General features: G+C 29.2%; 1 protein-coding gene across 1 annotated transcript in view; it reads right to left on the bottom strand.

The window, feature by feature from the left end:
• Positions 1–988: 988 nt before the first annotated feature.
• The window catches only part of LOC129960104 (calcium-activated chloride channel regulator 1-like), a 60,402-nt gene continuing 40,470 nt past the window's right edge, over positions 989–20,920 (bottom strand). Inside the window, exons 6-13 of the mRNA XM_056073227.1 lie at positions 20,238–20,352; positions 19,905–20,129; positions 16,705–17,004; positions 13,771–14,001; positions 11,526–11,796; positions 11,223–11,381; positions 8,504–8,794; positions 989–1,731 (exon numbers count right to left, since the gene is read on the bottom strand). Coding sequence (XP_055929202.1) covers positions 1,121–1,731; positions 8,504–8,794; positions 11,223–11,381; positions 11,526–11,796; positions 13,771–14,001; positions 16,705–17,004; positions 19,905–20,129; positions 20,238–20,352 — 2,203 coding nt within the window. The 3' untranslated portion in view covers positions 989–1,120. The remainder of the gene's footprint in view (positions 1,732–8,503; positions 8,795–11,222; positions 11,382–11,525; positions 11,797–13,770; positions 14,002–16,704; positions 17,005–19,904; positions 20,130–20,237; positions 20,353–20,920) is intronic.

Raw genomic sequence — 20,920 nt, 5'->3', positions numbered from 1 at the left:
GTTTCTAATAAGTATCTGAGCTATCATGTTTCATATAGATTTAAAAATGCGTGAATTTTTTTCCCCAAACAAGAAAAATAATTCTCCCTTAATATACTAGGATTACAAAAATACACCAGATAATATATAAAACAAATTTTCAATCAACTTTAATCAAGCTATCGATAGAAAGCTCATGTATTTCTTTTTAGATTGTTTTATATTCATTTAGTCTATTATGCAAGCCTCTATATCTTGGCTTTATTTACCTTGCGTGATTCGATTTGTGTGGAAAAAAAATCTTTACTAATTCCATGAAGTGAAAAAATAATTTAAACAAAGAAAAATAAAAGCACAAAGAATGCATTACTCAAAGGAAGTAAAATGAAATTTAATTTCAAATAGTCTTCTGTTTCTGCAAAAAAAAAAAAAAAAAAATGCTAACAACATCTCAAATAAGATGTATAGTTTTCTCTCTTAAAAGCACATTTATTCATTTATTCAGCTAAACTAACCTCTATTTCTTCTTAAACTCTTCTATTTTGCGATAATATTGGCAAGAAAATAAACTATAATGAGGCAAATAAATAAAAATCCAGTTTAGAATAGTTTTCTATTTGCTTTCAAAATGAAATTCTACCTAACAATCTCAATCCAACCTTGCAAATTTCTTTATTAAAAGTCTTTTATTCATCTATTCTACTATAAAAGTTATTTTAATAGACCTTATTAAACTTTTTCCACTCGTGACTCTATTTTTATTTAAAAAATGTTTCAGTTTCCCAAGAAGTGGGAAAATAAGTTGTATAGAAATAGATGAAATTCATAAAGAATGAATCACTCAAAAGAAATAAAAGGAAAATTTGTTTAAAACAGATTTTTTTCTATGTATTATTGATGTTTTAATGACACGATGCAGTGTTACGAAGCATTGAAGAAACCATAGTTTAACTCGCTATTTGTAAGCAAACGAAGAAACTGGAACGGACGCAAATGAAAACATGATAAATAGGATCATAATACATTTTATTTTGCTCTTTTTTTCTTGTTCATACATCTTTTTTTAATTTTTAACTTCAATTTCAAGTTTCTGACAAAGGCACAAGACATTCAAAAAATTTTCATTTCTTCACTGGAATGCTTAACATTGCTGATTTTGAACTGATGTATACGTTCTCTTTTTTGATCTTTTTATAATGACCACCGCTATCAGTAAAACGATCATTATAACTGTAAATGCCACTCCTATGCCTACAATTACAGGCCACCACTTCGAATTCTTTCCTTGATCATCCATATTATCTTCATCCAATTTTGCAGTGTCCGATACATGTCCTTTCATCACTTCATCTTTTGATGGCATATTCTTTTCATGACTTTTCTCGTCTTCTTTAGTTTTCTTCTTGCCTTTCGATGCGACGTCTTCATCTTCATCATCGGCAAGATTGGAGTCCTTATGTACTTTAATTCCTCTTGTCGGTTTGAGTTTGATTCCGAAAGTCGCAGATGCAATGTTGTACCTAGATGAGTTTTTTCCAGATTCGTCCTTTGCTCTCATTGCAAAATATATCGTTTTAGGCTCCGAAAATGAAAGTTCTTCAGGCAGTTCGATCATGATAGCAACTTTCTCACCTGGGCCCATAGGTTCTAAGGAGCCGTTAACGATGTTTGTATCATTTAGGAGTATGCCGCTTTCGAAATTTGTGATGAGCTCTTCCGAATTCATGCTTGCTCTCAGCTCGAGAGATGAAACTAGAGAGATAAAAACAGTTATTTTGAAGCATTAATAACTATATATTATATAATATACTGCAATTCAAAATATACCTGATTTTATTGATAAAGGACATTCGGATCTTATTTTGCAATGAAATGCCCGAATATAAAGATATTTGCATTATAAAAATCAATGTATAATGCTAAAATTTGTCCAATATTAAAAATAATACTGTACCAATCCAAAAAAATTATAAAATAATAAGCCTATATTGTTATTTCAAGTGACTATGAAATGAAGTTCAAAATTATGGATATTCCTTCTGTTATCTTCCCTGTTAGCATAAGATATTGTACGATATTCCCATGATGTTATTCGATATTCTGAATGCTGTACAATATCCTGAAGCTATCGCAATACTATTGTTGAACATTTTGTGCTTTTAGAATTTTTTCTTCACGCTTTTTATAATAACATCAAAAGAATATTTTTTTTATAATCTTAGACTATTTGTTAAAAAGTATTTTTAATGTTACATTATTTCTTTTTAATGTTACATTATTTCTTTTTAATGTTACATTATTTCTTTTTAATGTTACATTAATGTTTACATTATTTTTAATGTTACATTATTTATAATGAAAGACAACATAAAAGATTATTACAACTTTTAATGCAACACAATATAATAATTAATTTAATTTTACAAAAAAAGCAGTTTCTTTACGAATTTCAACAACTAATAATCATCAGAAGTTTGAATTACAGTTTTAATTCTTTCTTAAAATATTAATTTCCCATTGAGAGAAAACAATTCCATTTAAAAATCGCTGATATTACAGATTTTATTTGAGACAGCAAACTTGAAGGCTTTGAATCTCTGGACATCACTATTGCTGAATGGGAAGTGAACTACAAATTTCAACACTTGGAATTTGTAATGGATTACAAACCCAATAACATGGATAGGGTCAAGTTAAGATTTTAAATTATATATTCATTCATTCATTTATTTAAATTTATACTTTCTAGAAAAATGTCAGTAAAAAGAATACAATGTTTCTAAATTTTTATGCGAGTTTTTCTCAGCAATTTTAACTAGCCTTAACTAATAAGTAATGAAACTTGCTTAAATTTCAAGAAACTTCCTGCTGAAGTCGTAGATAAACAGAACTGCTGACGCAAACTTGTTTATATTTATAAAAAATTTCTGTAAATGAAATGACAGAATATATTCTAAAAAAAGAATGCTCTGAGGACTAATAAGAAGTAGATGTTGTATATTTATTTAATAATAAGAATACATGTTTAATGAGTATTGTGTGTAGATAAACCTTAAAGCAAAATGAAATGTAAAATCCAGTACTTTCGCTAAAAGTGGGTTAAAGCAAATCTGAAGAAAATTGTTTTTTCACAATATTCTTGGTTGCGTGTCAGAGATTTTCTTTGCCTTATAACCATAAATTCAATGGGTACAAGTAAAGAGGGGAGATAAAAATGAAAGCGTGATATATCAAAGTTCAGTACTACGATCCGTTAGATTCCAAACATCCTGGAAAGGACAATTTACTAACACCTTACTTAAAAGATATATTTCCGTAAGGTGTTTGTAATGCAAGTTTTTAAAATATAAATCTGAATGGTCATATCTAGAAATGATTATTTGACCATAGCATTGGAATTTGATTCTCAGTCGGTTAGATCTGTAAATCTGGGAAGAGAGGAGAGGAGTTGGGATGGGTACTTGAAAAATAAGTTTAAAAAATAGAAAAGACTAATAATAAAAACTAAATAAGAAGCAGTTCGTTCAGTCATTCTTAAAATAATATGACATCCTTAAAGGTTATTAAATTACGAAATATATTGTCTCTCATTTAAACGAAATAATTTAATCATTCAGTACTTAATAATTCATTTACAATGTTTTCAATTACTTTTGATGAAAGATTGATGCCCTCTATAATCCAGAGATATTTTAATTTCCATATAATCACAAAATTATGATATTATCTCATTTTGAAAATTGTTTTACTGCCCATAAACCTTCATTCTAACATTATTTTTTCAAAGATAGCAATGTAATTTTTAAACATGGGTTCACTACTACATTTGTATGGTGGAAAACTACAGATTTTACTGTATTGCTTAGTATTGCAATAAACGACAACGGATAAGTTGAGAACTAAAATTTATTATGTTTGAAAATAGCATCCACTTGTAACTAATTAATGCTACTGAACATATTAAAAATTAGCCTCCTTTGACGATTAACTGGGTAGCTGGGAATATTGGTTGTTTAAAATTTCAATAAAATATTTTATGCATAATTTGATGCTGATAAATCTGTAAGCAAAAATTTTTAAGCATCAAATTGCTACAGACATTTAATCCGTATTAGTTTAAAACTTTACACCTGTTCTTTTAAATATGTACATGAACCTTCCAAAGGGAGACGAATAGTGCCATTAAAAATGTAAGTATATGGGTAATATATTTAAAATTGAACGTTGTCTTTAGTGGCAATGCATTTTTACTCGCTGATTCTTCATGTAAACTGAGCAGATAATTGCAGAATATTTCTTCTTTAAGTTTCAAAAAAACATTTATACGATTAAATATTTGGTGATAATGTGAAAATGGATTGAGTTTAACTGTAACAATGAAAGCCCTTATTAAAAATTATACGAAAATATTTTTTTAATTTCAAAATCTAAAATAATTGCACCGGAATTAAATTGGTATATTTTTTTTAAAAATTACGTTTTAAAACAGTGTAAAAATTAGTTTTGTGCATTAACATTTTCACTAGTTTTCGTGGTACATCACTAAAATTTCACTTAATTTAAATTAAATAAAATTCAAGTAAATTTTCACTAAAAAATTCCTCTAAATTATACATCCCCGTTCTCTTAAAAATATATGCGAGTGAAATTTGGTAGTTTTAGATAAAGTTATCAGTTTTGTAACACGCAAACACACACACATTCTATTTTATTATTGTAGAGATAAATGCAGAAAAGTACAAATATTTAACTGTTAATTGAAACATAGGCTTTTATTAAAAGTTTAGAACAAAGAAACGGACAGATGTTATAAAAAGGGACTCAAAAATTTTCATTAAACATTTTCGACATTAAAATAACATTTATTTTTTATTTATAAAACTGATCATGCTATATATATATCACCGATTGCTATTATCTTGTATGAAAAAACCGCTACTTTATAACTGTTGAAAGTACAGTTTTGTTTAGCTTCTAAGAGGTTCTTCATGATAATTGATAATTACGTTAGTTTGAAAAAAATTATTTGGTTAAGTCAGCTATTTGACAACTTTCAAAACAAAAATGCTCATAGCAATAATAAAATAATTTACTGCTTTATAAATGGGTTTCTTAACATATCGACTGTTTTGTGACAGCTTTAAAAAAAAACTTAATATTACGCGTAAAAGAAACTACGCACTATTAACCAGAATTACAATGACGTGTAGGGAAGTTAAAAGATGTTTATTCCTGTTGTCGCGAAAGCATCCTGTTTCTTAGAGAAACAGAAAACTGATGTCGTCACCTTAAAAGCATTTTCTTTGCTAAGTTTTGCTTTCTAAAAATAGATATTATTCTAATCACCATTTTATCCACTCCCCTTTGAAAGAGAAACTAAAGCTTTTGTGAAACTAAAAAATAAAGCAAAACAATATTTTGAATGATAATGTTCATATTTATATGTGTAACGATGAGAACCCCGATTCTGGCAAATGTCTATATTGCGTGCATTGGAGTAAAAGTTGAAAAAAAAATACTTTTATTAAATAAAAGAAAGTTAAGAGAAAAGTTCAGCTTTTAAAATCACATTTTTATTATTAAAACATATTAGGACAGATGGCAAAATGAGAGAAATCTGAAATAATAACACATGTCGTCAACATATAACTGTTAAGCTTAGAGTGAACGGTACATTCTAAATAAGAAAAGAAAATAATACAAATAATGCACATAATTTATGTAATTAATGCTGTGCAATCTTATTTATTGCAACAACTTAAACTTCTTATTGAAGTAATAGCGTGTATAGTCACTCCACAACACGAATTAGTTTCAGTTTCTTTAAATTGTAGCAATAAATAAGATTGTATAACGTTAATCAGATAATTTTTGTGCAAGTTTATTTTTGGTAATATTTTCTTTTATTATTTTTTTTTATCTGTGCAGTCATATTATATATATTTTAATGATAAAATATGATTTAAAAAGTAGCATATTTTTCTTAATATAACATAAATATTTTTATTAAACATTCACCATCATTGCATGCTAAATGTCTATACACACCGGCAATGGGCAAACTTTATAAAAATATAAAAAAATATTTTGTCCTTCGCCGAGGTATTTGGTATGTAGCGAAATTCATCGAAGAATATCAATTTTCTTAAATTTCGATTCTTCACAATAACAGAATATTCGAATGTAATCAGAAAATTAAATAAAACAACACAATAATTTAGAGGAAAGTACTTTTCTGTTATTGAAAGCATATATAAAAGAAATAAACAAAACGAACTCGATGACTAAGTGTGTCAAGACCCAAACCGGAAGTTCAGTTTCAAATCTTCAGCTTCGAGAAAAGAAATAAGACGGAAAAAAAGAGCAAGATAATTACTCGATATGTGACGACATTTCATTTATAAAAACTAGAGTAAGATTACACTTTACACTTTGAGTGATAACAGGAATAGTAAGAAAACAAGGTGGCTTTTTCAAAAAAAGTTGTGAAATTAAATTTCTGTTGCTAATGATGGTTAAAAGAAGGTGTGAAAATAATTTAACGTTACTTGTTTTTTTATGATCTGAGGTAAGGTTTAAACTGAGCGTGGATAAATTTAACAAAAATATTACAGAATATAATAATTCAGTTTTAAATTTCAGTTTTAAGGCTATTAATTAACCGTACCAAAAATAAAATGGTAGGGGCTATGATAGATTGTTTTTAAATTTAAAACAATTTTTATGCAGGAAATCTGAAAGCAATATTTAAAAAAATGAATAAAAAATAGTGTATAGATTTTATTTATAGAATGCATGTCACTTTATAAGAAAGTTATTGCAGAAATAATATTAAATACTCAAATATCTAAATTAATATATTAAAAAACAGATGACAAGTTTTTTTTTTTTATTTCATACATTACTTATTTTCTAGAAAAAAAAAAGCCTGAACTTTCACACTTCATTAGATATTCCCTTTTATATTCCCATTATTCTGAACTATAAATTTACACTCTTATAACATAGTTTAGAACAAGTTAAATGGCTTGATAAAATTTTAGGAATTTTCAATCATTTTAATTTTGAAACATCCATAAAAAATGATTTAAAAACTATCACAAAAAAAAAACGATTTTTATTTTATTTTATAGAAATGAATAAAAAATAGTGTATAGATTTTATTTATAGAATGCATGCCACTTTATAAGAAAGTTATTGCAGAAATAATATTAAATACTCAAATATTTAAATTAATATATTAAAAAACAGATGACAAGTTTTTTTTTTATTTCATACATTACTTATTTTCTAGAAAAAGAAAGCCTGAACTTTCACACTTCATTAGATATTCCCTTTTATATTCCCATTATTCTGAACTATAAATTTACACTCTTATAACATAGTTCAGAACAAGTTAAATGGCTTGATAAAATTTTAGGAATTTTCAATCATTTTAATTTTGAAACATCCATAAAAAATGATTTAAAAACTATCACAAAAAAACGATTTTTTTTTATTTTATAGAATATATTCTATTTCTTATGAGATCATTGTAAAATAAGTCTTAAACCCTCAAATATGGTGTATGCATACACTTGAAACTTCGAAAATCGTTCAAAATATCGAATATTTTTTTTTTATTTCTTAATAATGTTGTCTGATCCTTTAGCTTTCAAACGATACCAAGATGTTGTCAATATTCGAAATATTTCTCGAGTTATAATTATTTTTCTTGAGGAGCTTTCAATAAAAACTCTGGTTACGGTGTTTTTAAAACTCATTTTATGAAGAATGGTATTTTTCCACTATGTTGCTTCATTCAAGCAATCATAACTCAACAAGAAATGAACCAAATACAGTTATTTATGTATCAAAATAATCTGCATGAAGTAGCGAATGTTCTGTGCCTCAATGAAAGTTATATTTATTGAAATAAATTTTTATAGCTATTTAAAAGTTAAAATTACAGAAAAAATCTCGCTTTTTCTATTCATTGTTAAAGAAAAAATTGTTTTAAAAAAACTATATATTTTTATAACTTGATTGAAGCAGACAACATGAAGACTAATATTAGGCATAATTTCCAACTAGAATTATGTTGCTGTGCAAATTAGAATTTAAGATATCATGTTTCAAAAAATAGGCTAATTAGCTCATTAAATATTATTTAATTAATTAATAGTTAGTGTAATATGGTTTTTTCTGACTGAAATGAGTTTAAACATATATTAATGACCTACTGTGAAAAAATGGACTTTTAAAGTTAAAATTAAAAAAAAAAAATCTTCAAGTGTGTACGTACACATTAGTAATATAATAAAAAGCAAATATATTAAATTCTTTTAATGCAATACATTTAATAATTGCTTCTTTGACAAAAAAAAAATATGAATTGCTTTTACTTCTTTCATTATTCCCGTCAAGCTGAAAGTCAAGTCCGTCAAGTAGTTTTGAAAAAAATTAAATTCCTCAATAAAAATTCAACAACTAAATATTAAATGGTCATGAGAGTAAAAATGTCAGTCTTTATTCATATACTTACCATTTCCAACATCCAGATCATCTCCAGGTGTTGTGAACTGGAGGGTAACTCTTTGCTTGTCCCCTGTTTCAATAGCCAAGACTTTCAGATCGGTTATATCTCCTGGAGGTATGACATCGCCAGTTTTAGGGGCCCAGGACTCCATTCGAAAAGCACCACCGTTGGAGGAACGATCAAATTTATTTGCAGGCACAGTCTCAAATTCATCATCCTCATCGTCAGTACTGTTCTTGTCAGTTACTTCAAAATTTTCAGGTTCAAATTCTTCCATTGGAACGTCTGTGGTTTTTCCTAGCGATATTAAAATAATTTTTGATTAATTTTCTATTCAATAATTGTGCTAAATATGTGCTTCTCAAGGTGAGGTTCAAGTGCGTCACATGCAAGAATAATGTCATTGTTTCATGTGAAATGTGGAGAGATAGCCTCGGCTGAGAGACTAAGCCAGGAACATATGCCCAAACCCAAAAGGTTTGTTGATGATTTATTGAAAATCTAATTATCAATCTATTTTAATTATTTTATGCTTGTATTACAAAAATGAAAAATGTTATTGTAACAAACTGTTTCAAAAGAATTAGTTGATGTCACATAAGAATAATGATTTAATAAAAGTAATAATAACAGAGAAATGAATTTAAATTATACTTGTGCAGCTGAGACAACTATACCAACAGGGTATGGGCCCGGTTTTTGGGTTACAGGTAAAATAGAATCCAAAACTTCTTGTAAAGGGTAGATTTTGAAGGAAAAAAATGAAACATTCTCCCCTCTCCACTTTAAGTCATTTTAAGATAAGAATCTGTAGTCCATTTCAGTTGCCGTTGGAGTCATCTAATTATGTCTTCTTTCATTAACAATAAATTCAGAAATTGGGTGATATAATCAAACAGTGTAGTAACTCTCTTTAGGTGATAAGAAACCACATTCATTAGTTACATGGGGTATTGAAATCAAATACTTAATTATATAGCTATTGAACAAGACCATTTGAAAACGGGGGGAAATACTGCTAATGTATATGTGCATTTATTACAACAAGAAAATTAATATTTAAATGCTTGGGATAACTAGGTTGGTGACTTTTAGTCCCAGTAATGGGTACAGTTCAAAGTTTAAAACGGATTCTTTATTAACTGACAATCACAAATTCCAAGAATATGCAAAATTTTCCTAAGTTCTCTTCTGCAAAGAAATCGTAAACATTTTTCAAATTTTACTCTTATTTAATTTGTTCACTACTATCACAAGGGAATTGATACTAAAGTCTAGACAAAATTAATATGACTCAGACTGGTGCAATAAGGTTGAAAATATTTTAGGTTCGATATTTCGAGCAGCTAAAATTTCTGGCTAAGGACCAAGTTTAAATTCAGGCTTACGCTTGCAGACAAACTGAAAAGCTCGGATTTATTTACGGTCTTTATTATAAGTGCTATGTGTTAATATTTTAAAGTATAATACTTATATTTTATCGTTAAACTTATTTCTCACAAATAATAAGTATAATAAGGTAGTTCTACAAGTCTCAGGAATCATTTGGTGAGTTTTTTAAGAGTCGTATTTGGAATAAACCCAAATTCCCTTTCATTATCGAATACTTAGTTTTTAAAGTTCTATTTCCTCAACAGATATTTCTTCCTTATAAACAAAGTTCAATTTCTATAAAAAAAATGAATGACAGGAAGAAATATAGTTTCTCTTTCCTCCTGAAACAATCCTAAAATAGTTTGGAATTCTTTGCTTCGATTTGGGAGAAATATTTCCTTTTTTTATCGTTACAGTGTTTGATTGATGAAAATAAAGAAAGAAAGAGCTCAAAAACCAATTTAATTTAACACTATGTAAAATAATAATAAATTTACTGTAGCAGGCTTTTGATCGGAGCTAAATCACAGAATTGTTTCTCAATAATATGTTGTAGTAGATAAATCATTTCTTTAAAGATATTTTCTGCAACAAAATTTTTAACATACATTTCACATGAGAATACGCAAATACATAATGAATACAAATAAAGAAATTAGATATACATAAATGAGTTGCCTTTACATTATTTTCAAAATGGACGTTTTAGTAAGAGCCCCATATATTATGAAATAGTGCTATATATAATGGCAAGAAATTCTTCATTTGAAAAGTTAAAATTTCCATAATGACTGGGCAGCCATTAATAATCAGTAATGACCAATATAACTACTGATCGAACCGGAAATGCTGATATGTAAAAGCAATGTCAAAGAGTTCCCCACATTATTTAAGTCATCTTCTCTTTATATTATAATTTTTTCTTTAATGACTTAATCAAGACTCAGTAAATTCTTTGATTTTTTAAAAAATGATATAACCCAAGTTTATTATTTTACCGTATTTTCAATACCACTTTCTTCCAACATTAGCAATGTGCAAAGGTGTGAAACCTTTGAGTTCTAGAACTCCATAAACCCTCAGCACATTAGGCAGACAAGTGATTTGTTAAAATGATTTACACTCTAAGGGCAGAAATGAAAAGGCAGGCATAAAACTAGAAAGTGCGTAACTCATTCTAAATTATTTATAAAACTAATATTGACTTCTTGAGATTAATAAAATGATTGTGACAAAACTGCATTTCTACAAAAGAGTATTTGACCGAATATAGATTTAAATGTTTTCGAAACGAATGGCATTCTAGTTTATAAGTATATCATAAACATCAGAAAATAAACCAACTACTTACCTTTCATAATTGGCATTGGTTGAGAGGCAGATGCTTTTCCTTGTTTCAACTTTGCTTGTCCATCATTTGACACTCTTGCTATTACAGCATAGCGTCCGTTGCCGTTGAAATGAGTGAAATAACCAGAATAAATTCCGTCATTTTCCGTAACATCCGCACCTATGGATTCAAAAAACATATTCACCACCAAAAAATTCCAATTTTTTTAAACACAACAAGATACATGAAGAAATTTCTACACTATATTTCAATGAGTAGCTTTCTGCTAAGTGTCTGAAAGAACAGAATGAAAAAAAATCATACCTAAGCCGTCATCTCTTAGCTCAATATCTACAGTTGCACCCATTGGCCTTTCTACAGTTGCAATCACTGTAGCTCCGATAACAGCCAAGTAACCTTTTTTAACTTCTGCATAAACTTTCGCATGGGCTGGGAACTTCAGTTGAATTTCACTTAACCAAGAACGAACTCGAATGGGTTGATCTCGAATATCTTTCGGTTCAGAAGTCACAGCAAATCCAACAGTGACTGGGAAATCTCCTCGCCGGCGGAAAATGACTTCCCACTTACCAGGCTACAAAAGCGATCAGTAAGTGTTAAGTTGTGAGCAAATGCATAATTCTTGATTCAGAAATATAAGGGTACAAAAACTTTAGTGATAAAAATAAATATCATCATGATAAATATATAATTCATATAAAAATTGTAAATATTTTGAGAATTTTGAAATTCATCAAGATGCTTAGTTATATGAAGAACTAAAAACAATGTCATATTTTCTAAATGCTATCATCAAAATTTTTAAAAAAATGGACACATAAACATTAGAATAATATGGATTCCTTAATCAAGTAATTGATCCTATATTTTTTCAATTCGAAATTTAATTTCTTACGGGATTATCTAACTAAGTATTAATCTTTTGTAACCTATTAGGGAGAAGTGCATAAATATCTTACTGAATATCCTTCATAAGGCTCATTCATAGAATGAAGGCAATGAGACGAAATGGCGCTGAGTGAAACCTTAAACTGAAGCAAATATACCCTCTAGAATTTGATGCTACAGCCTATATAATTACATAACATTATAATATTCTGCTAAGTCTACGAGACATTTTCGGGCCGAAATTCACTATTTGTATTGCTTTATTTTAAAATACATTCTCTAAATTTGTGTTGTTGTATTTCAAAGATTAAAAGTTGCTTGCCACACAAACAAACTATATGAAAAATAGACTTTTCATGTTAATTTTTAAGATATCCCCTTACAAGAAGAGAGTAATGTATTACAAATGTAAAATTACATATTTTATCAAATAATCACATTTTTATATCCATGCACTGTGCTCTCGAAATAAAATTAGGATTTCTAGATAATAGAAAAATGAAAATATATAGTAAGTAGCAATTGTTTTTTTTTTTAATTATATATGCTTATTATGTTACGCTCGTCCCTGTCCTGTTGCATTCTGCATAACAGGTTTAACGTATAAAAGTTTTATATTTATATTTTACAGAATATATATTTTTTATATTTTACAGAACTTTTATCATGAGCTATTCTACTTTTTTAATAAAAGGTATTTTATTGAAATAAATGTACATATTGTATAAACACATTTAAGTATATTATTTAAAGAAAAAAGAACGAAACAGTTTTACATAATTACTCTAGGATCTGAACTGACGGAGAATTTTAAATTTCCATCTCTAAAGATTACCAATATAAAGTACATCGAAATCTTTGAAATGGAATTAAATCAGGGAAATCATTGAAATAGAAATAATACAAAGGGTTGAATATCTGTTGGTCAATACTTTCCCAAGCATGTAAACACAATAACTCAAAAATGCAATGATTTAAATATATAGATATAGGATTAAATATATAGATATAGGATAGATTAAATATATAGATAGATATATTAATAATATATAGATTAAATAAATGACTGCAACTGCGTCCATTTTTTGTTTCAATCGGTAGCGAAAAAACGCGTCTAAAACACAAAGCCATCTTTATTAGATTTTAGTTTAGTTTAGTTATATTAACGTCCCGCTGTAAAGCAACACGAGGGCTATTTTGGGACGGACCTCGTCATTTTGAACCGCGTTCAGATGACGAGGACGACACCTGAGCTGGCACCCCCTCTCCACACCACACCACACCACACCAGCGGGAGGACGTTTGGCCTGACGGATTTAACGTGCAATAGACCCCCTTACACGACGGTTCTTCGGTGGAATCGGGTCTCGAACCTGAAATCTACGGCTCACAAGCCAAGACCTTACCACCAGGCCTCAACGGCCTCCTTTATTAGAGAGTATGCGAGAAAGTTTTATGGAGACCACTCCCACTAGTTTATTTCTAAAGCGCTTTTAATGGGGATACTTAAATTTTAATCACCCGATGAATTTATAAATATTGTTCCTTAGCTATCAGAACCAATGAATAAAAATGATTTGCCAAATAGTAAGAAAAATAAATTTATTTTTATTTTAAAATGTAAATTCATCGTAGACTAATATCCTAATTTTAAACTTACCTCTGCCTCTGGCAAAAATATTTGAATCCTTTGACGCAGTGTGTCATCCCTACTGTAATGAGGACTTGTAGAATCCACAATAGCCCCAGATGGACTTCGGAGGACTACGTCTCCCACTCTGTCTATATGGCGAGAGGTTATTGTAAAACTGGTGTCTTTTCCAAGTTCTTCGTCAAGGTAAAGATGTTTTGTGAGAATGTCTTCGTCAAGGCTGAACATCTCATCTTTCAACTAAAAATATTAACATTTAATTGTAATAGAATATTACAAAATTAAATACACAATATAGTGTATGTTAGATACACTATATTGTGTACTAATATTTTCATCTTCAAACTCTATTATTTAGCAAAAAAAGTATATATTTCAATTTAATAAAATTCCTAATATAACACATTTACATCAAATGACGAAATGTTCCGCGAAATGGATCTGAGATGCATTCCATATGGCGGAATATTTTACCAAAATATGAATTATCTTTATTGTGATTGATTTAATACTCCATTAATACAAGCCCATTTTCAGGTTTAGACAAATGATCCAAATAGGATTTACACTTTTTTCAAAATAACTTTGAGTGAGGAAATAGTAGTTATTTTATTTGCAAGTTCTAAATCATATCCACTATTTATTGCTCGAAAAGAAAACAGCATTCAGCAAATCATTTACAGCACAATTTCAGAAATACGAGATCACAGATATGTCAATTCTGCAGATGAATTGGGAAGGAAAATTATTCTTCCATTATTGATTATTTTGATTTTATTTAACTATACAGATTTATGCCCCATTTGAAAGATATACCAAAATTAATAAAAATAAATTCGTGCTCTTAATTTATGGTCAAAATGAGGTGACTTCAGCCAACACCCTCAGCGCAAACCATACTAATATATGATTCATAATATGACGACAGTAGAGCTTACACATAATTTAATGTTCATTAGTCCAGCAAACAGATTCCTGTGAGATTAATATTCGATCCAATATGCTTCTAATCTCAGCCCTGCGATTTTCCCATCCGTGCACCACGTTCCGAATGGGTGGTACTTCTTTATGGTGTTTTTTCTTGGTACTTCTTTATGGTGTTGTTTCTTTTCTTCTATTTTCTGTTTCGGTTTTTTCAAACGGCGGGGGCTAAGGTATCTTAAGAATACTATTGTGGATTTTATTCATTAAAAAGGAAAATTATTAATATTTAAAGGAAAGAAAATTTAAATTACAAATGACCATAAATCATATATGAAAAACTGTTGTTCTTTCTATGTTTGTGATACTTATTATTAATTTTTTTTTTTTTTTTTTTTTTTTTTTTGCAGAATAAGAACGCATCTGTTCTCAAGAAAGAACTTATAAGTTCAGTATGTCATTTGAGATTTTACTCTTTTCATTATAAGTGACACAGAAACTATACCAGGATGTTTTTTTTTTATTTTTGCTTTCAGGAATGGTACATGTTTTATATCAGAGCGCCATTGTAAATCTCCTTACCTCTCAGTCACAATTTGTAGATTTCTAAAAATATTGTAAGTTTTATTTCCTCTGATCAGTTTTATCGAGATATGAATTTTCATTAGAACAAAGTAAGTTGTCCTATGTTACCAGAATAGAACGGATTGATTGCTAATGAGGAAAGACAAAAACAGGCAATACTTCAAGAGATACTAATAATCTGATAAAATGGATCTCTAATCACTATAAAAATCATTAACTCTTTTCTTCTTTTATCGAAAAATGTCTATTAATAAGAAAGGATAAGTTGATTGCTAATGCGAGAAAACAGGAATTACAACACTTCAGATATTACAAATAATTTGATCAAATGGGTCTATAATCGCCATGTAAGCATCATTACTCCTTGTTTTATAATATCGAAATATGTTTATTTATAAGAATAGAATAGGTTGTCCTATTTTTTCAGAATATTATAGTTTGATAATAAGAAAATACAAGAATAGGTAATACACCAAACTACCAAATTGTCCATATTCCTCTCTTTCCCATAAAATATCAGTTTAAAGAAAAGACGCCAAACTTTTCTTAGATGTAACCTTAACTTCACGATTATGGATACATTACTAATAATTATCTCAACATGCTCAAAATGTAATAATTATACTCTATTTAAACTTTTATAAGTATTGAAATTCTTTTTTTATTACGTATATCAGAAAAAGTAATTATTAATTTTTGCAACACCTGAAATGTATTTTATTTAATCAAAGTCGAAGAGAAAGCTATAGCTGGAATAGCTTCAATAAATTACGAAACAAATTATCTTATTTAAAATATAATTTCTTTCTTTCTGCTAATAAAAGCAAGTTATTTTCAAATAAGTTTAATATTTTAAACGTATTTATGTTATATCCAATAACCGCTATGCAAATACAATGCACAACATTACTTATGTTTGTAATGTGTTTATGCACAGGACTTGGAAAAAATGGTGGGTACATACTTTTTGAAAATTCAAAACAAAACCTATAAAGTTTCCAAATAAATAAATTGTATAGTTTCGCTCAATTAATAGGAAATATAAAATTTTATTTTGGCTTTGTGATAATAATTTCCAAAATAGACAGAATACAATTGTTTCTTACAATTTTTGATTGAAATGAATTTTAAAACTGTATTGTTGATAGGTAACAATAATTAATAATAAACTAAAATTAAAGATAGAAAGTTTTGGTATTAGAAAACATTTAGACACCATTGTATTTCATAATTTATCAAAAGTTATTCATGATGCGTGAAATTAAATTTCAAGAAGTGTAGTTTCTATATTTAATGAAGCAATGTATTGAAAACTTGGACATTAGTGCTTTTTACACTCATTTTTCGAAATGCAGTTCTATATTGAAATTTTATAAGTTTTGTATTTGCTTTCCCAGTATGTGATCGATCCTAAATTTAAATTCATCAACTACTTACTTGCACAGGCTGGAGTTCAATGTCTGCTTGAGATGTAATAGATTCCAAGAAAGCCGAATCCAAAGCCGAAGCTGGACGACTTCCATTGTTAGAAAAGAAGTAGCCCCTTCCTCCAGTCACAGCCGTCATGTGTTCTAGTTTTGCACTGGCTTCTGATCCGAAGGCAACAGCATTGATGATGACATTATATTCTAAAACTTCGGGAAGGACGTCTTCAATAAAGGGTAGAACATTTTCTTCACCGTCGGTGATCAGCATAATCAGACCTCCTTCTGCGGTACCATTGTCATTCGTGAAAACCTTTAAAATTGATTTATTAGTATCCCAGACTGAAAAATGTTAATTTTTTTTAATTTGAAATTTTGTATATTTGATCTTGGCACAGTTTTATAAGAAATAGGCTAAAAAAATCAGACGGTTTAATTTTTAAGACAATAAGAAAAATAGAATGGAATAGACTAATATGTTTTGGTTTAGTTTAGTTTGATTTAAGTTTCATCTTGAAGATGGCGTGAACTATTTCAATATGAATCCTCTACACTTTCATGTCACACCTGTGGAATGGAGAGAGAGGGGGGGGGAGACTTGGGTTATGAATATGAGACACTAGTAAGCCGTGAAATACCTAAATTTCGTCAAATTTAACCCTGAAGTATAAAATGTGTTTAATTCATGAAAAATAAAGCAAATGCCTCTTCAATTTATGAAGAACTGGGCATCTATTTTATCAACCCTGATTTAAGCTGCAAAAACACTAAGACTAGGCTGATTTTATTGGTCATTACAGATTGATTTAAAATTAGAATTTTAAAGTGTTTGAAATTTACAGCTCAGTAAGAACCTTGAAAAGTGTTTTGTATACCGTTATTCTTAGAGCGAGTATCCGTTGCATTTCAAGCTAGTACACTATTAAAGAAATAAATAGTAAGGTAATTAAAATTGTTCCAAAAATGTTGGTATTAAATTATACTTATTCCCTAATTACTATTGTTTATGTGATATAAAATCATTAAATTTAAGTACTTCAATTTATTCTTAGGTTTTCATTCTGCGTAAGCGTTTATTCCTTAGATTAAGTGCAATTTTAAAACGAACTATTACAGTTTTCCATGACGACTCGAATTTTTAAACTTAGTTTCTTCTTTTAAATGTATGAAATTATTTTGCATACACATGAGCGACTTTATATTAACTTAAAGTGTATACATATGCAGAATTTTGCGTCAGTAATCTCTATTGTCACTTTTTATTTTCTCGTATATGAAATTATATACAGAGATTTTAATCGTCAAAAAATTTGAACTCGACGTTGAGATGAATCTCCGTGTTTTAGACATCCCTGAAACATTTTTCAAACTAAGTTTGTGAGGATGATAACTCAAAAAAGTTCTTTGCTAAACGGATAAAATTTGATATTGCGATATTCTGAAAATAAAAATCTGAGCACTTTTAGCGTTCATAGGCTAGTTCAAAGTCTATACTTTTATACCAGGAGAGGAGAGATAATACGTTTTTCAGAAAGTATGCGAATAATTTTCGGGGGGAATTACTCTCGCTGGTCGTTTATATGAAATTTACTTTAACCCCTTACCTGCCGAGGATAACTTCCGAGATTCAGCCCCCAGTGCCACGTATACGTATATAGTTGCGAGACGTATATATACGCCAGGGGCAGTTAACACATTGACTTAGGGAGACGTATATATACGCCCGCGGCAGGCAAGGGGTTAATGTCATAAGAAATTCGATGGCTTATTCTTTACTATAAGAGAACACTCTTCATCATATTCCCATCTAGCAAACTGCGTACAATAGAAATTTTTTTTAAAAAATAACTTTGTGGGTAAAACAGCTGGATTGCTTGTTGCCATAAAAAGTGAAAAGGAGAAGTAGATCTGTGGTTATCTCTTAGGTACAAGAGGAGGGGGATAATATTTACAGCTAGAATTAGAGAACGAAATGAAACGAAATTTCCTACATAGACTATGGAAGGCATGAGAACATGTAATCCGCATATAATAATAACGAAAATAACCCATACAAAAGATTTTGACTCAGTTGGAATGATAACGGTCAAATCAGGTTATTTATAAGTTTGGGTTACTAGGAGACTCATTTACAATGGACACACACAAAAAAGGATATATAAAATTTCATTGATTTCGAGTAATAAAAAAATGCACATACAGAAAGAAATGACTGGCAGTATGAAACTCGTAGAAAATCATCTCTTATTAATCAATATTAGAATTCCCTGACTTCATGTAACAATTTCAAAATTCTGAAATTTCCTGTGTGCAGGATATGGATTTTTTTCTTTTCTTTTTTCTTTTCTTTCTTTTTTTTTATTAAATTCATCTCCCAATCTTTCTATAACCTTCCGAAAGCGAAAGTTATTTTATGCCCCTCTCCTTCCGTATTTTAAAAACAATCATAAATGTATACCAATTTAATTTAAACATGAGAATTTTGCAAAATTATTGGAAAATGAATTTTTTATTCGTTATTATATACTTGAAGGTCTAAGCTACACAAATATATGAAAATTATTGACAAAGGAAATTCATCTCTTAGTCTTTTATTTTGCATTTTATTTTAAGTACAGGATATTTCTTTTTCATTCATATCTACTCTGCATATTTCAAAAGCTAAGCAAAAATTTGTTGCATTTTCATGAAGCACAATATATTGGACTTATTCCAAACCCAGCCTATACGGTTTTGGCATCATTCTTTTCAGAATTTATAAGAATGTAGCATTATTTTTTGGAATATCAAAAAATTTTTGCGGTTTAAAATTATAAACTGAAATTTTAAAATAATAAAAATATTTCCGTTTCTCTCTCACAGATGTCAGCCTAATAAATATATAAATAGCAATAAATCTCCTCAGTAATTCTTCTTCCGCATATTTTTTTTTAGTTCAGCAGGTGGCTAATAAAGTGGCAAAGCCATTGAAATAGACTGCAGCGAAACAACAATTATAATAAATGAATAGGGTACCTGCAAGAGAAAAAGGGGCGGATAAATATTTAAATACATATAATATTGGGAATATTAAACAAGCTCTAATCTTTTGAAATTAATTAACATGTCTTTATGTACTTAATATATTCGTTATGTACTTAATAATATAATATTTTTGTATGCACACAAAAATTGGACAGTGAAATGAAAGATACACGATGCTCTTTTGATTACCTCAATAGCCTTTTGTAATCCCTTTCCAATGGCAGTCCTACCACCATCATCTTTAGCAGGCAAACTTCGACTCAGTTGAAGTCTTGTTTCGTTGTTTACTTTCGTAAGATTTCGCAAAATACTTGCATCCGTGCTAAACTGAACTAAACCCAAAAAGGCGCCGTCTGGAATTCTGTCTTCAACCAATCTCGTGGCTGCACTGTGAAGGAGTTTCATTGGTTGTCCCTGATCAAACAAAATAAAACTTTTTAAAAAATGTAAAAGCATACGTCAGAACTTTTATCCTGTTAAATTATATTCTTCCAAGGAAACACGCTTCAACTTTAAACTTACATTCATACTGCCAGAAACATCCAGAACTAGCACATATCGAGATGTTGGATCTTTTGGTGATTGAATGACTCTGAACAAAGTTTCGGTCAACTCGGTAACAGCATCTCGCTTGGTGCTGGAAAAAAAATTGTAATACATTATTTGCAATATTTACTTTCGTATATACTTCTTGGTATGAAAAAATTAATTCTTAAACTAAAGAGTTCTAATGTTCTCTGTTGTTCAATAAAGAATGATTTTTCTATCTTTGCAAATGATCTAATTTCAATAGTGAATCTTCACATGAAATGCTATAGCTACCAAGACTGGGCCCTTGTAATGGTCAAGCATATTTATCCAAATCTAAGACTTCATGGTAAAGATGAAGTATGAATTCTTCTGTTGATCAAAGAAAGGAATTTGTGGCTGAATTGTTAGAGGTATGTGACGCCTTAATTTGTGTCTAAGTAGAAGTCTAACCTATCTCCAAAGGCAAGTTGAGTTTCCGGAAGACTTTCAGGGGAAGTTAGCCAACATCTGTGTTCTGTTTGGAGGACAGCTTCCAGAAGCCAGCCAGCGTGGCCTCAACGAGTAATATATTGCTAAAATGCACATCGATCAAACATTTTTGGATTGCTAATTAAAAGCATAGCCAGAATAGAGCCCATAGTTTGTTGACTCCGCTTATGTTCCTTAGCCATGTC

This window comes from Argiope bruennichi, chromosome X2 (genome assembly GCF_947563725.1).
Source record: "Argiope bruennichi chromosome X2, qqArgBrue1.1, whole genome shotgun sequence".
Taxonomy (NCBI): domain Eukaryota; kingdom Metazoa; phylum Arthropoda; class Arachnida; order Araneae; family Araneidae; genus Argiope; species Argiope bruennichi.
Note: the sequence above shows the minus strand (reverse complement) of the source record. Positions and strands in the feature narration are given on the sequence as shown.